Source organism: Sciurus vulgaris, assembly GCF_902686455.1.
Source record: "Sciurus vulgaris genome assembly, chromosome: 7".
Taxonomy (NCBI): Eukaryota; Metazoa; Chordata; class Mammalia; order Rodentia; family Sciuridae; genus Sciurus; species Sciurus vulgaris.
In genome coordinates this window covers 14,740,837-14,754,197 of record NC_136467.1, presented here as the reverse complement: position 1 = coordinate 14,754,197, position 13,361 = coordinate 14,740,837, and the positions used below count along the sequence as shown (strand labels likewise).

Here is a 13,361-nt window from a genome sequence, read left to right as displayed (position 1 = left end):
TTCTAGAACAGAGCTGACCTCTATTTTCTCTATGTAAACCACACATGTAATTCTAGAGGTTTAATAGCCACAGTAGAGAGTAATAAGCAGATGAAATTAATTTTAATACTGTATTTTACTGAACCTACATATCCAAATTATGACATGTAATCAAAATAAATATTAATATTTTATAATCTTTATAGTAAGCCTTAGAAATTTGTGTGTGTGTAAGTGCATTTTCCATTCACAACTCAACTTGTACAGTCACATTTCAACTTGCACAGTCACATTTCAGGGCTCAAGAGTCACACGTAGGTGGCAACATTTTAGACGGTGCTGATTCTGATGACATATGCCCAGCTAAGGGGCTCTGGTATTAAGAAAATGGAAATGTCAGAAATCATTTTGTTCTTAGAACAAGGTCATGTTTTGGAAATCCAGATGTGAACTATCAGAGACCAACAGAACCAATTATCGATGACCTTTTAGGGGACCATGAGATGCATTTACATGTGCCCTAAATGAGCTTCCGATGATTTATTCTGTTTTTACTCATCTGCCATACAATGAACCTCTTTCTCTGTCGCTCCCTTCACTCTATTTCCTCCCTGAGTCTGGTCCTTCTCGTTTCCCTCTAGACACGCTTCCTGTGTAATCCCCTGCATTCACTCAGGGACAATCACCATTTGCAAGTGGATAACTCGCTCATCTATATTTCCAGGTCCTGGGCTTCAGACCCAAGCATTGACTCCTGGATTGTTGCATCTGGGAATTCTACAAGCATCCCAAAATCGGGCCACACACAGCCCAGCTCAGCACTGCCCCATCTCACTGCCGTGCCTCCCTTGCCCAGCTGTCCCACGATATTTTCTCCCTTTTGTGATCCTCAGAGCACAGGATCACCCACAGGTTTACCAACATGCCCCAGCCAGAAAACCACCTCCATCTGGATTTGAACAGTAGTTATGGAGGCGTCTTCTCTTCCTGGTTTCTCACCTCTTCATGTCTCCCTAGACCCAATGTTTCCTCCTTAGTTCAGACCACCATGTTATCTCTGTTTTGGATTATAGAACACTTCCCTCCGGACTCTCTTCTGCCCAATATGCTTTCCTCTTACAGTATTTAGTCAATCTAATATGAAACTGTGCATCTGATTACCTCTCTCCTTAGACCCTGCTGTGGATCCCTGTGGCTTTCAGGGTAAGAACCAAACTCCTTTACAACCACTTTACAACCAGGCCTTTGTTGTTCCGGTCTCTTCTTTGTCTACTCCATGCCACCTAACCTACAGTCTTGCCATTCTGGACACACTTCAGATGACCCAAAGCACAAGACAGGGCCGAGCTCCTCTCACCTCCTCTGAACATTTGCCAGGTCCACTGACTGACCGCTTCTCCTTCTTCTGGTCTCAGCTCAAACTCCTTCCCTGAAGCCTCCCCTAAGAGCTCCAGGCTGGTTGCCCATCATCACAGGCACATCGCCAAATGGTTCATGGAAGCCAAAGGTGCATGTTTCCAGAACAGAATCAATTCCCTTTGATCCCTCAAGCTGGCAACAGGATGGCTTTTCCTACCTGATAAGCCAACAGCTCCCCTGAGGTAGAAATCCTTGTCTTCCCGACCCTCTTCATCCTCAGAGGGCAGAGTCCTGGACACTGCCGACTCCAGGTCACGACTGAGGTCATAGTCATGATCCCACTCCAGGGGGATGGAGTCCACGCTGGCCGGGGTGTCCCGTCCCGACCGCTCGCTCCGGAGGGGCTGGGGGAGGGAGAGGGAGGGGTTGGAGGAAGGCTGCGGGGAGAGGGCATCCGCGGACGGGTCCTGCCAGTGCAGGTCCGAGAGAGCGGCAGAGTCATCGAGCTCCAGCTCCCGGTCAGAGAGGTCATGCTCATCGTCTGGCAGCTAGAAGGGAAGTGAAGCCAACTCCAGTTACTGCCCTCACCTCCCAGCAACCTCAGCACTGGAGCCCAGAGGGCCACGTGCCCAGCGCGCAGCCAAGATAAACTTCCTGTTAGCAGCAGGTAAGACTCCTCCCATCACTTCACAAAGGTCTTATAAAGTAATCTACACAAGCCTCCATTTTATTACCGGCAAGATGAGAATAATATTAAAGTCTGTTCAAAGAACCATGATAGAAAATTAAATGAGATACTATAAACAAGGTAACCTGGTATGTGCCTGCTGGAAAATGGGTATCAGAAGGAAATTACTAATAAAACCTTTAGCTTGTTTTTTTTTTTTTTTGCCTTATGTGGTCAATATAAAATAATTGTCCCCAGAGAAGATTCCCAACATCTGAATAACACCACCTCTGCAGATGGGATGTGTTTACGGTTGCAAGTAGGAAAGTAGAAGAAAAAATTCACCTAAACACAACCTTATCAGCTGAGCCACTGTTGACGTGGCTTACTTCATCTCCCTATTTCTTCTAGAAGCTTCTTGATCTTCCATAGAAGATACGCACTAAGTAGTCTTTTCAAATCTTTATCGATATTGACTCACCTAATGATCACAACGATCATTTTTACAAGGTAGTTACTGTGACAAAACCTGTTTTACAGTTGAGACAGGGAAAGTTGATGCAAGAAAGGTAAATAACTTGCTCTAAATTTACAATGATGTAGCCGGACTTGTCAAAGTTAGGACTGAACCCAGGCACCTGGCTCCAGAGTCTGAGCTCTTATCCACCTCTTTATTCTATCTTACCCCAGATAATTAATTCTCTTTAGATTTAATGACAGTGGAAGAAGGCAGTAATGTCACATACAGGCAGGCGGATCAACTTCTTGTGGTATCTCTCCACACGTCCGAAGACCTCCTGACAGTAGCGACGGAGTTCATCCAGTTCCTCTTCGATGACTGCTGCATCCAGGGGCTCGCTCTTTTCTATCAGCTGCTCCCCTTGGGCAATTATCTGCTCAATCTTGTTGTGGTTCAATGCAATTTCCTGCTGGAAGGCCTAGGGAGCATAAATCCCATGTGATTTCTTTCGTTGCTCTCATTGATATAAAATAATTCTGAGACACACATTTCTCATTACATTAGAAAAACATTTCTCATGAAGGGGGATATTCGATTTACCATATACGATGACAGGCCAAGAGGCTACAACCCTCTAAATATAAACATAAGATTTTAAGCCAGAATAGAAGGCAGACATGGAAATATCAGAAAAGAACCTTTGATACTAAAATTTACCACCATAGACTGTATGGGAAGAGAAGAGGGAAAAATAATTGAATCCATCTTCAAGTTAATAGCTCTGCTGATTCGCCATCAGACCAATGGCCCAATATGACATTCTGACTGATATCATATGATGTAGGTCATGTGTCAGTCATGACTCAGTGAAGCCGAATCCGCCTCAGTGTTTGTTTTGTTTCAGGATGTAAGTGTTAAAGCAGGAAATGGATTATTTAGACTTGTTCTATATGGTTCAAAAGAGTTAGATCACTGGGAACAAGTTTAAGGTGATAAATTTTAATTCAATAAAAGAACAAATAAGAAACTTTAATAAGCTGTCTAGAGAATCGTTCAACTTATTAAGCACGTTTCCTTTGAGGAAATCTTTACACATACTCTATATCCCTCTTGTCCAAATTTCTAACCAGCAACTATGTTTGGATTATACAGTGAAAGATACAAAACGTATTTAAAATTAACTTGTCTTCTATGGTTGTAGAACACATGGAATGAAATCCTAACATAAGAAAGTCATACACTGTTCTAGAACATGGAAGTCAGATGAACTATGTGTAGGTCTGAGAAACAAAACAACAGAAAAACCACAAGCAAAGCCCTCTAACACCTGATAATCAAGCTACTATTTAAGAGTGTATATGTTAATGGTGGTTGTCTCTGGCTAGTACTCTTTATTTTGAATATATTTTATGTTTTCTGATCTTTTTATGGCAATCAAGAAGAACTAATATTTTAGAGTTCTTTATTATATCTTCACAATAGAGTCTATAAATTCTTTCTTTTGTGCTTTCTTCACATTGATAATTTGAAAAAAAAAATGCATCCATTACCTTGAGTTGCTTTATTTTAGCTTGAACATCACACTCAGAAAAATGTTCAATGTTAGTGAGTTGCAGATCCATCTCTGTCAGCCAGACCAGAATGCTGTCCCGTGCAGTCTCAAACTCCTCACGCTGGCTAATGAAATGCTGGGTGAGGAAGGAAGATAAAAGCAATTAAAAAGTGCACGCCGACATGCTGAGGTGGCACAGCAGGTTCCAGCATCCTGCGGGAGAGTCATTTTCTCAACAAGCAAAGAGAACCCTGGGACCCTTCCCTGGATGGATCACTGCCCCCACCTACCCTTCTGCCATCCCAACCTTCCACCAGCCTGAGATCCTGGCTCGGGGTTTGCTCAGAGGGCCCAGTCCCATCCCTTGGGCCTCTAAGTGTCAGGGAAGGCATGAGGGAAACCTTGAGTCTGCGCAGGATGGAGGTGACGCGCTTCTGCAGGTTGTCCCATCGCTGGTTGCCCTCATGCACCATCTGCTTGAGGCTGCAGGCAGCATCCGTGCGATTCTCCCTGGCCAGGCGTCGGTACTGCTTGTTGATCAGCTCCAGCTGGGTCAGGCTCTCGTGGACCTGTCGCTGGAAAGCCTGAGACCACAGAGAGGCTCAAAGTCAGAGTGGGAGCTCCACAAGGACTATCAGCCACGGCTCCTGGCTTCCACACACCCCAGCCAGAGGATGGAAGTGACGCTGCCACAGACAGAGGGAAACGACACTGGTAATGGAGACACACGTCCCCTTATGAAAGCAAGTGATCAGCCCAGCTTAAGGAACAGCATGGACCAATCAAGATCTGAAAGAAAATGGGGACTAGTAATAACTCCATGTATCTGGAAATAAAAGTACATATAAGTATAAATGTATGCATACATATGTATATGTGTATAAACACACACTATATACATATATGTGTGTGTACATAGATACATAAACATATATATATATACACACACACACACACACACATATATATATATATATAATATGGCTTTTAAAACAATTAACAGTCAGGAAACAAATTTTCTCACCAAACAAACCAGTATAAAAATATATACATGGGGAAATGTGAGTTGCCCATGTTCAATAATTATGGAGTCAATACTGAGAAAAGATATCTATAACAGAACTGCTTATTTGTGAAATATGTAGTTTCCTAAAAACTCAGAGGTGGCCTCGATTCTGCTGTCCATTAGGAATAAAATTAAAACCACACTTTGTGAAAGGACCTCTAAGTGCAAGCTGTTACTAACTTTTAAGAAAAGCACTTTAATAAAACACAAGTAACTTTCCATTTAAAAAAAAAAAAATTGGAACATGCTCTACTTTTCTGTTGTTCCCAAGAATTACTCACAGTTTTTATAAAACACGTTAGTGCTGATTACTTTTGAGGCCATGCTATGTGCCTTTTATAGATTTTGCAGTTAAATACATACCTGCTCTGTTGCTATAATATACAACAGGCCAAGAATCATTCGATCAATATAAATAAAGTTTCTTTTCCCAAGTTCATTTGTATGACTTATGACTGATTGTTATCCTAGCATTAGACCAAAAATTTTATAATTAATGAATTGGACTGTACTCATCTAAATTCTGAAATTCTGTTTTCCTTGGCTCTTCATATTGTGCATCTATCACGATTCTGCCTTATAAATGGTTTTCCTTCTGAGAGTTGCCTTAAGAGCCTCCATCCCAGTAAATTTAATCTACAGTTCTATAAAATTTTAAGTTATTCTCCAGTGAAGAAAGGGTAGGGCAAGTTTGACTTTTGCTGTTACTAGAAGTCTAGGTTGGTAACTGGGGTGGTGGAAAATTACTCAGGAGAGGTACCCCGCACATTCAGGTCTCTCTCAGACATTTATGCCTTGGAACAGGCTAAGGACTGTCCTGAAGCAAACTTTTCTTTCTTTGACTTATTTCTATCTCTTCAGAAAATTCACTACACAATTAATGATACATGATTGAATCAATCATTAGAGGAACTGACTACACTGGTAACTTTCGCTATAAAATCTGAGTCTAAAATAGCATCAAGAAGGATCTTATATAATCTTCTTTGTAGCATAAGCCAATTATAGTGGGTTTTGCCCTCATTGAAGCTGAGTTCAATGAGACACAGGACAGTAGCCCTGTATCAGACTGACCTGAAACCTACTGCCATTTATTGTGGCTCTTTACCAGAAGTTTTCTAAGGGAAAACATTTATGTGCAACATTTTTCCTGGAATTTAGTGGTATAGTTTCATATAAATCTAGGTAGAGCAACTCATTTTTTTGTTCATATCTTAATTGAACATTTTTATAGATTCACATAGCTGTCCATCTGACTCTTAGATTATAAACCCCACAAGGACAAAAAGCAAACTTTGTATTTCCCATCATAAGCTCAGTAAAGGTCTGGTTAACTGAAGTTGGAAGGTAAAAATGAACCCTGTTGGACTTGGTTAGATTTTCAAAATCTTACTTCTAAACATCTTGAGAAGATTGGGGCAGAATTAGAAAGGATAAGAAAGCATTAGAACTGTTTGTTTTCAGCATATGTGAGTATACCTCTGCTTATCAGTGGGAACTTAAGAGAAAAGAAGCTCCAAATTTAAAAAAAATGGTCCATTGTAGGCTATGTCCAGGCTTTGGGAAGATCAGACACAGCTGAGAAGTTGGAGTTTTGTGGTGTTACAGTGATTAAGTGCATTCAAGATTGTGCAAACAGGCGAGGAGATGGAATCAATTATTAAATGAGTCCTTTTGAATATACTTACACTAATGCTATTTTTATCTTCATGTAATTAAAAAGTCGATGAGTCAAGTAGGCACTGGTCTTTGTTGTGTGATTAGAAAAGAGTTATAATGAAGGGAAGAGAGGGTGGACAGGAAATAGGAAAGACTTAACTTTCCTATGTGCATACGTAAATATGAATCTCCCTATCATGTACAACCACAAGGCTGGGATCCTAAATAGAACAAGATGTACTCCACATTTGTATAAATAGATCAAAATATACTCTACTTTCATGTGTAACTAAAAAGAACACATTTTAAAAAATGAATTTTAAAAAGGGCATGATTTTATAAATGAAAATGTTCTATTCAATTCTGGAACCAACCCTACCTTATCAATGATTAAAATTACCCATAGGTATGCACATGCATTTCAATTCAGTAAGAGAAAAATTAAGAAAATACATGTAGAAGGTGAATTTTTGTAGTATGGAACACTATCATACTGTAATTTCAGAAAAAATAGGTGATTGTGAAGAATTTTGAAATAAAAATAATTCCAAGACATTATTACAAAACATGTCTTGTTTTGTAATAGAATTTCTTTTTATTATTACTTTGTTTATAATTCTTCATTATCTGAAATGAAAATAAAGCCTTCCTTTACCCACTTGTTTGGCTACTTATGGGGCAATACTAGCAAGTGGCCACAAAGTTAGTCACACAGCTATTTGAATAAATAATGTGTGGGCGGAGAGTTAGTTTATGTCTTGGACACCAAATCTTAGCTGGCTACTTAAACAGCAAAATAAGAGTTATATATTTGGAATTCTAAGTCACCTCAAATTTCTTTAGTTCTTCCTTGGCAACTGTATAGAGCACCCCAGAGGAGCTAGGGAAAGCAGCTGTCCTTTCTGAAATCTTCAGCCAATCTTCAAACCGAGAATAGTCATCTAGAAACTTCTGCCACAATCTCCATGTCTCTTCAATTCTGAGATAGAAAATGAAGAAACAGATTCCCATTGTTTAAGACTGTTTATGCTCCAGAACCCTGTCTGATGCCTGCAACAGGATTAACAGTGCCCAAATAAGCAAGTGCTGTGCCAAACAATAACCATGACTTGAGCCAAACTGACCAGAGGGAGCGAAACAAATGTTTGGGCTAAAATGAAGCAGCTGTTTCTTTCCTTTTTTTCTGTCTTTCTTCTTCTTCTTTTTAAAAAGCACTCCCTGCAGCTCTGGATTTGGAATTAGTCAAATTGAACATTATAAGCATATAACATGAGCTTCCATGAATGCTTGCAAGGAAATTTAGAAATTCAACGTGTTGGTGCTGTTGATCCACTAAAATATAACAGGTTTGAAAACCCGCTAAGTACAACTTCACACTCACCCCAAAGTCAGTCTATGACAGCAAGATAAATATCAAGCTTTCAAGAGTCACCAGAGAGCACGGTGATTGTGTGTTTTAAGTCATTACGATAATGTTATAATAACACATCACAGGTTTCTACCACCCTAAGTTTCAAAGGGCTTAAAGATGAAGAATGTGTCTCTTCATTTATGTAATTTTTAGTAAACGAATGATACTTTTTCGAAACCACAAATTCAGTAAAGTTATTCTGCATGGCAAGGCTATGTTTCTATTATTCTGTATGACATTTAATTGCTTAGGTCAGACACAATTTGGCATGTTATATTTATATATTCCCGTTACATCTACTTATTTTCCCAACTAAATGTAGATGGCGGCACGTTTGGGAAGCCAAGGATATTTTTGGACATTGTAACCAAAGTGAAATAGTGAGCCATAGACACTCTGGGTTCTTTCATTTTTTTCCTTTTTGGTCTTTGCTCTTCCCTAACTGAACACCCCAGCTCACTTGAGCCTCCTTTCCATGGACATGGCACAGATGTTTCTCCACCGCCTGTCCAGGTTTCGTGTAGCCTGCTGAATGGAGTCACACTCGGCATCCGTGGCGCAAGCATCACAGTCATGTAGCAGGACTTCACACAGGTTGAGGACGGAGGCAACACCAGTACTGTGCTTCTCTATGTCTCTCTGAAGCTCCTGCAAGGGAATGCAGCATGCTTTATTCCCAAATACCACACACGTTCAGAAGCACAACACTGTTCACTGCCTGATAAATGGTAGACTAGCCCGGGACAAGCATTTCACCTCCTTGATGGAATGAAGTTTCTGGAGCCTCATTTATGAAATCCAGCCAGCTCAAGGGTACAGTGAGAGAAGATGGATCTAGAAATATTTTGGCTATGTGAACAACGCCAAAATAGAAACTGAACAAATGGAATGGACTACACTAACAGTAAAGCTACCTTCTTTAAGATTGGAAAATAAATCTGACCCTCAACTCAACTGTACAGAGACTTTGGTTCCATTTTAATGGATCGATCACTCAATGAAACACATGTGCACCTATTAATAGCTAGTACTCAAGGACTGTGATTTAAACTTCAAAGATCTGCAAACTGTTCTAAACAGTTAATGCCACATTGTTAAAAGGTGCCTTGGTTTAAGGGACCATAGGTTCTGCATCATGCATGACATTACTATCAGCAGCTTTCTCAGAGTGTGATTTTAAATGTAGAATAAAAACCAAAAAATTAAATTTCCTCTAACTCCTACTTGGGAACTTTCATGTTAAGTACATAGAATGTAAATTAAAAATGTTCCTTAGTTTCTCCATGAGTTTTTCTATAATTCAGATTGGGAATGTCACCCAAAGCTCGGTGTGTTAAAGGCTTGGTGGGCGGCCAGTGGTGCTACTGGAAGGTGATGGAACCTTCAGGAGGTGGGGCCTGGAGAAAGGAAGTTAGGTCACTGGGGCTGTGCCCATGAAGGGACTCCAGTCTCTTCCCCTCTTTTTTCTTTTTTGCCTCCTGGATACCATGAGGTGAACACCATGATGTACATATCGTGCCATCACAGGTCCAAAGTAATAATAGGGCCAAGTGCCCATGGATAGAAATCTCTGAAACCATATGCCAAAATAACCTTACTTCTTTATAAGCTGCTTATCTCAAGTATTTCTTCATAGCGATGGAAAGTTATCACAATCTCTTTTCACAGGTAAGTGTTCCATTGTTAAAAGTGAGCACTGCAGGTACCATTTTCTGCTTGTTCTATGAACCAATGTCCTTAGCATGGTTTCTTTTTGTTGGAATGTGTGCAGCTCTTAAATTTGCTCAGCTTGCCTCTTTTAATAATTCTTCAACTTAGATACCTGGAATTTACATTCTGGTGTTGTTCTTTCTCTCATTTTTCTCCTTAACACCATGTTATAATGTCTGTGAAAAGACTGACAACTTAAATGTAAAATAGTAACTGTGGTTCATTTTTGAAGATTTTATAAACTAGGTGTTAGAAAATAAATTCTGTTAAAATATTTCTCATTTAGTAAATACTCTCTTCCATTCTTTAGCGTAGCCTCTTACACTTACATGGAAGAGTATATCAAAGGATTGTTGATCTCAAAAGTATAAAATATTACAAAAATCAAACTCATTATGTGCTTAAAAATACAGAGACTTCTGTGGATGAAATCAAGTAAATTTGAAGTCTTTGTACAAGAATAATCATTTGGAAGAAGTGTTAGTCATACAAATATAACCTACACAATTAAAGCATAGCATTTTGACAAAAATTCCCCAAAGACTCAAAAGTTTTTATTGAAATCAATATATTAAATAATAGTGGTAAATTTGAATGGTTTTATAGTAATATATATGAAATATAATAATTTGAAATATTATTATATGAAATATTATTATATATGTGAACCCTACTACCAAATAATATTTTAATCTTAGTCTTAACCTCCATTGACAGTATGGCCTCAAATGATCACATAAGGATAGGTATGGTGGCATGCACCTGTACAATCCCAGCAACTTGGGAGGCTGAGACAGGTTATCTCAAGTTTGAGGCCAGTCTCAGCAACTTAGCAAGGCCCTAAGCCAGTTAGCAGGACACTTTCTCAAACTAAAAGGTAAAGAAAGGACTGGGATGCAACTCAATGGTAGAATGTCCCTGGGTCCAATCACCAGTATAAAAAAAAAGTTCACATAAAATCTCTGAATTAATTTTCTTTTCCTATAACAGAGAAATTTGACAAAGTGTTTCCTAAAGCCATCTCATGTCTATACCTCAAGTATGTAGTTCCACCCAATTAATTCTGTAAGAATTAAGTACATTGGAGAAAGAAACACAAAAATTTCACATAGGGAAGTTTTTTTTTCTTACATAAAAATTCTGTTTCTCTAGAATTAACAATCCTGTCTCTCTCAAATGTACATTGCTTGTTTCTATTCTCTCTCCTACTGGACTAGTAAATGCCCTGGTCCAGCAGGTGATGCAGTTCCATTGCTGTCCTCCTTGGAAATTTCCCTCTTCAAGCACCTCTCCCCTGCTCCAATCTGGCCACAGCTCACTGGGTTGTAGGTCACCTGTCATCAGATACTTCTTCCTTCACCATCATCCTAGAAATTCCCTTTTAAAATTTTTTTTATGATTGATTAGCATGTATTAATCGTACAAATTAATAGGGTTCAATGAAATGCTTTAATACATGCATACAATGCACCATGATCAAATCCCACCTCCTTTCACACACCCTCCACCTCTACTTCCCAACCTCCAGCAATGACTACTCTACATTCAGGTGACTTTTTTTTTTTTTTTTAATTTCCACATATGAGAAAAAGCAAGCAGTATTTGTCTGTTTTGACTTATTTCACTTGACATAACGTCCTCCAGTTTCATCTATTTTACTACAAATGACAGGATTTCATTCTCCTTTAAGGATGAATAGCATTCCATTTTTCTTTCTCTTGAGCTTTCTTTCCCCTTTATGTAGTATATGTGGAATATCTTTCATTAGCTTCCTCTAAATGGTGCATAGGAGGTAAATTATTGTTTATTAAATGGAAGGATATACAAAATTGTAAATTACAAACTATTTTTTCAGTTCCCCACCCTGCTACCCCAGTGCTGGGGATTGAACCAAGGGCTGAACCCACAGGTGCCTCACCACTGAGTCACACCCCAGCCCTTTTTATTTTTTATGACAGGGTCTCACTACGTTGCTGAGGCCAATCTTGAACTCATGATCCTCCTGCCTCAGCCTCTCGAGTCTGGGATTACAGGCATGCATACCACGCCAAGCTCTTTCTCAGCCTTTGAAGGCACTGTGCCATAGTCCCCAACCTTCCAGTTTGATGTTTGGGAGAAGTCAAAGTTTTTTCACCCTGGAAACCTTAAAGTTCTTCTCTTTATCTTTCAGGTGTGGCCATTTTATAATGTAGTGCCTGGGATGGTTTTGCTTTGTTTTAATTTTTCCTGGATACTTGTCAGGCCACTATGATATAGAAGTGTCTGTTTTACATGTTTTATATATATTAGCGCTTTGATAATTTCTCCATTATAAAAAATTCTTTTTGGGAATTCTATGGAATAACTGAACTGAATTTTGAAACTCCTGGATTAATTCTTTAATTTTATTATATTTCTCTCATATTTTTAAGATGTATCTTTTTGTTTTACTTTGTAGGAGATATTCCCAATTCTGAAAATTTCTTTTTTAAAACATAACAATGGCATCCTCTTCTTTTTGAATGCAAATCTCTAATTTCTATGAGAATTTTTATAAAAAAAATAAAATTTCTTTCTCTCTATAATGGGTTCCCTTTAATTCTTCCTTTCTTCACCCTGCTCCCCATTTATTCTGAACTTTTTCTTTCAATGCAGGAGATAGAAGCTTTCTTACACTATAGAGATTCTTGCCCACCCACACGTCCCTGGTCCCTGAGGAGTCAGCCCCAGGAAGTGGAGTCTAAGCCAAGCCAGCCAATCAGCAAGCTGGGTGGGTGTGGCCTTTGCGGGGTGCCTGTAAGTACCACACCTGAGGGTGTTTCCCTTGTCGGGGTTCATTTCTCTGCAGTGACTGCTCCAGTCTCCTGTTGGGGTGTAAGCCTGGCTCCTGACACTGCGGGAGCCCACCTGGGAAAGAGGGCTGGCTGCCAACTTCATCTTCCCTACTTTTAATTACTAACTCCAGCCTGATGGTGTCCTGATCCCCCACTCCCAAGTCCCTCCGGTTGTCTTCTCCTGAGGGTTATCCTCGGGTCTTCTGCCAGAGTCCAGGAAGCAGCGCTTTCTGGGCTGAGGGGGCTCTGCCAGTCTCATCACTCCTGAATAAACAAGGCCCCACCTCGCAGCTCCCCAGACAACCCAGCTCAGCTTTACTTGATCTCCATTCTGTGCCCTACTTGGAACTCTGTGGCATAATCAGTCTTCACTCTCCCTTCTGCCAGCGCCATCAGTATTCACCTATTCATTTTCTGTCTTTCAAAATTCCATTGTCTGTCTGTCACCTCTATCATATTCTCTCCTGTTCTATTTACCATTGTGGGTTTTGACCTTCTTTCCTTCATTTACCATCATTTTATTGGAGACTTAGAAGTAGGCTTACAAATGCATAGGAACAATTTGCCACACTTAACTCGATACTGTTTTGGTTTTCATACATTCACTAAATGATAACACTGGACATTAGCACTTTCACCCTCATTACTGAAACACATCAATACTGTATTTTTTCAAAGGAATTGG

The 13,361-nt window shown here is 39.7% G+C and overlaps 1 protein-coding gene across 5 annotated transcripts in view; it reads right to left on the bottom strand.

Annotated features, from left to right (window-relative positions):
* The window catches only part of SYNE1 (spectrin repeat containing nuclear envelope protein 1), a gene marked incomplete at its 5' end in the record, with an annotated part of 439,816 nt that overhangs the window by 22,522 nt on the left and 403,933 nt on the right, over positions 1-13,361 (bottom strand). For all 5 annotated transcript variants that reach the window (XM_079147948.1, XM_079147944.1, XM_079147943.1 and 2 more), the window contains 6 exons: positions 1,556-1,886; positions 2,752-2,943; positions 4,016-4,153; positions 4,419-4,601; positions 7,571-7,721; positions 8,614-8,801. In XM_079147948.1, the coding sequence (XP_079004074.1) occupies positions 1,556-1,886; positions 2,752-2,943; positions 4,016-4,153; positions 4,419-4,601; positions 7,571-7,721; positions 8,614-8,801 (1,183 nt within the window). The remainder of the gene's footprint in view (positions 1-1,555; positions 1,887-2,751; positions 2,944-4,015; positions 4,154-4,418; positions 4,602-7,570; positions 7,722-8,613; positions 8,802-13,361) is intronic.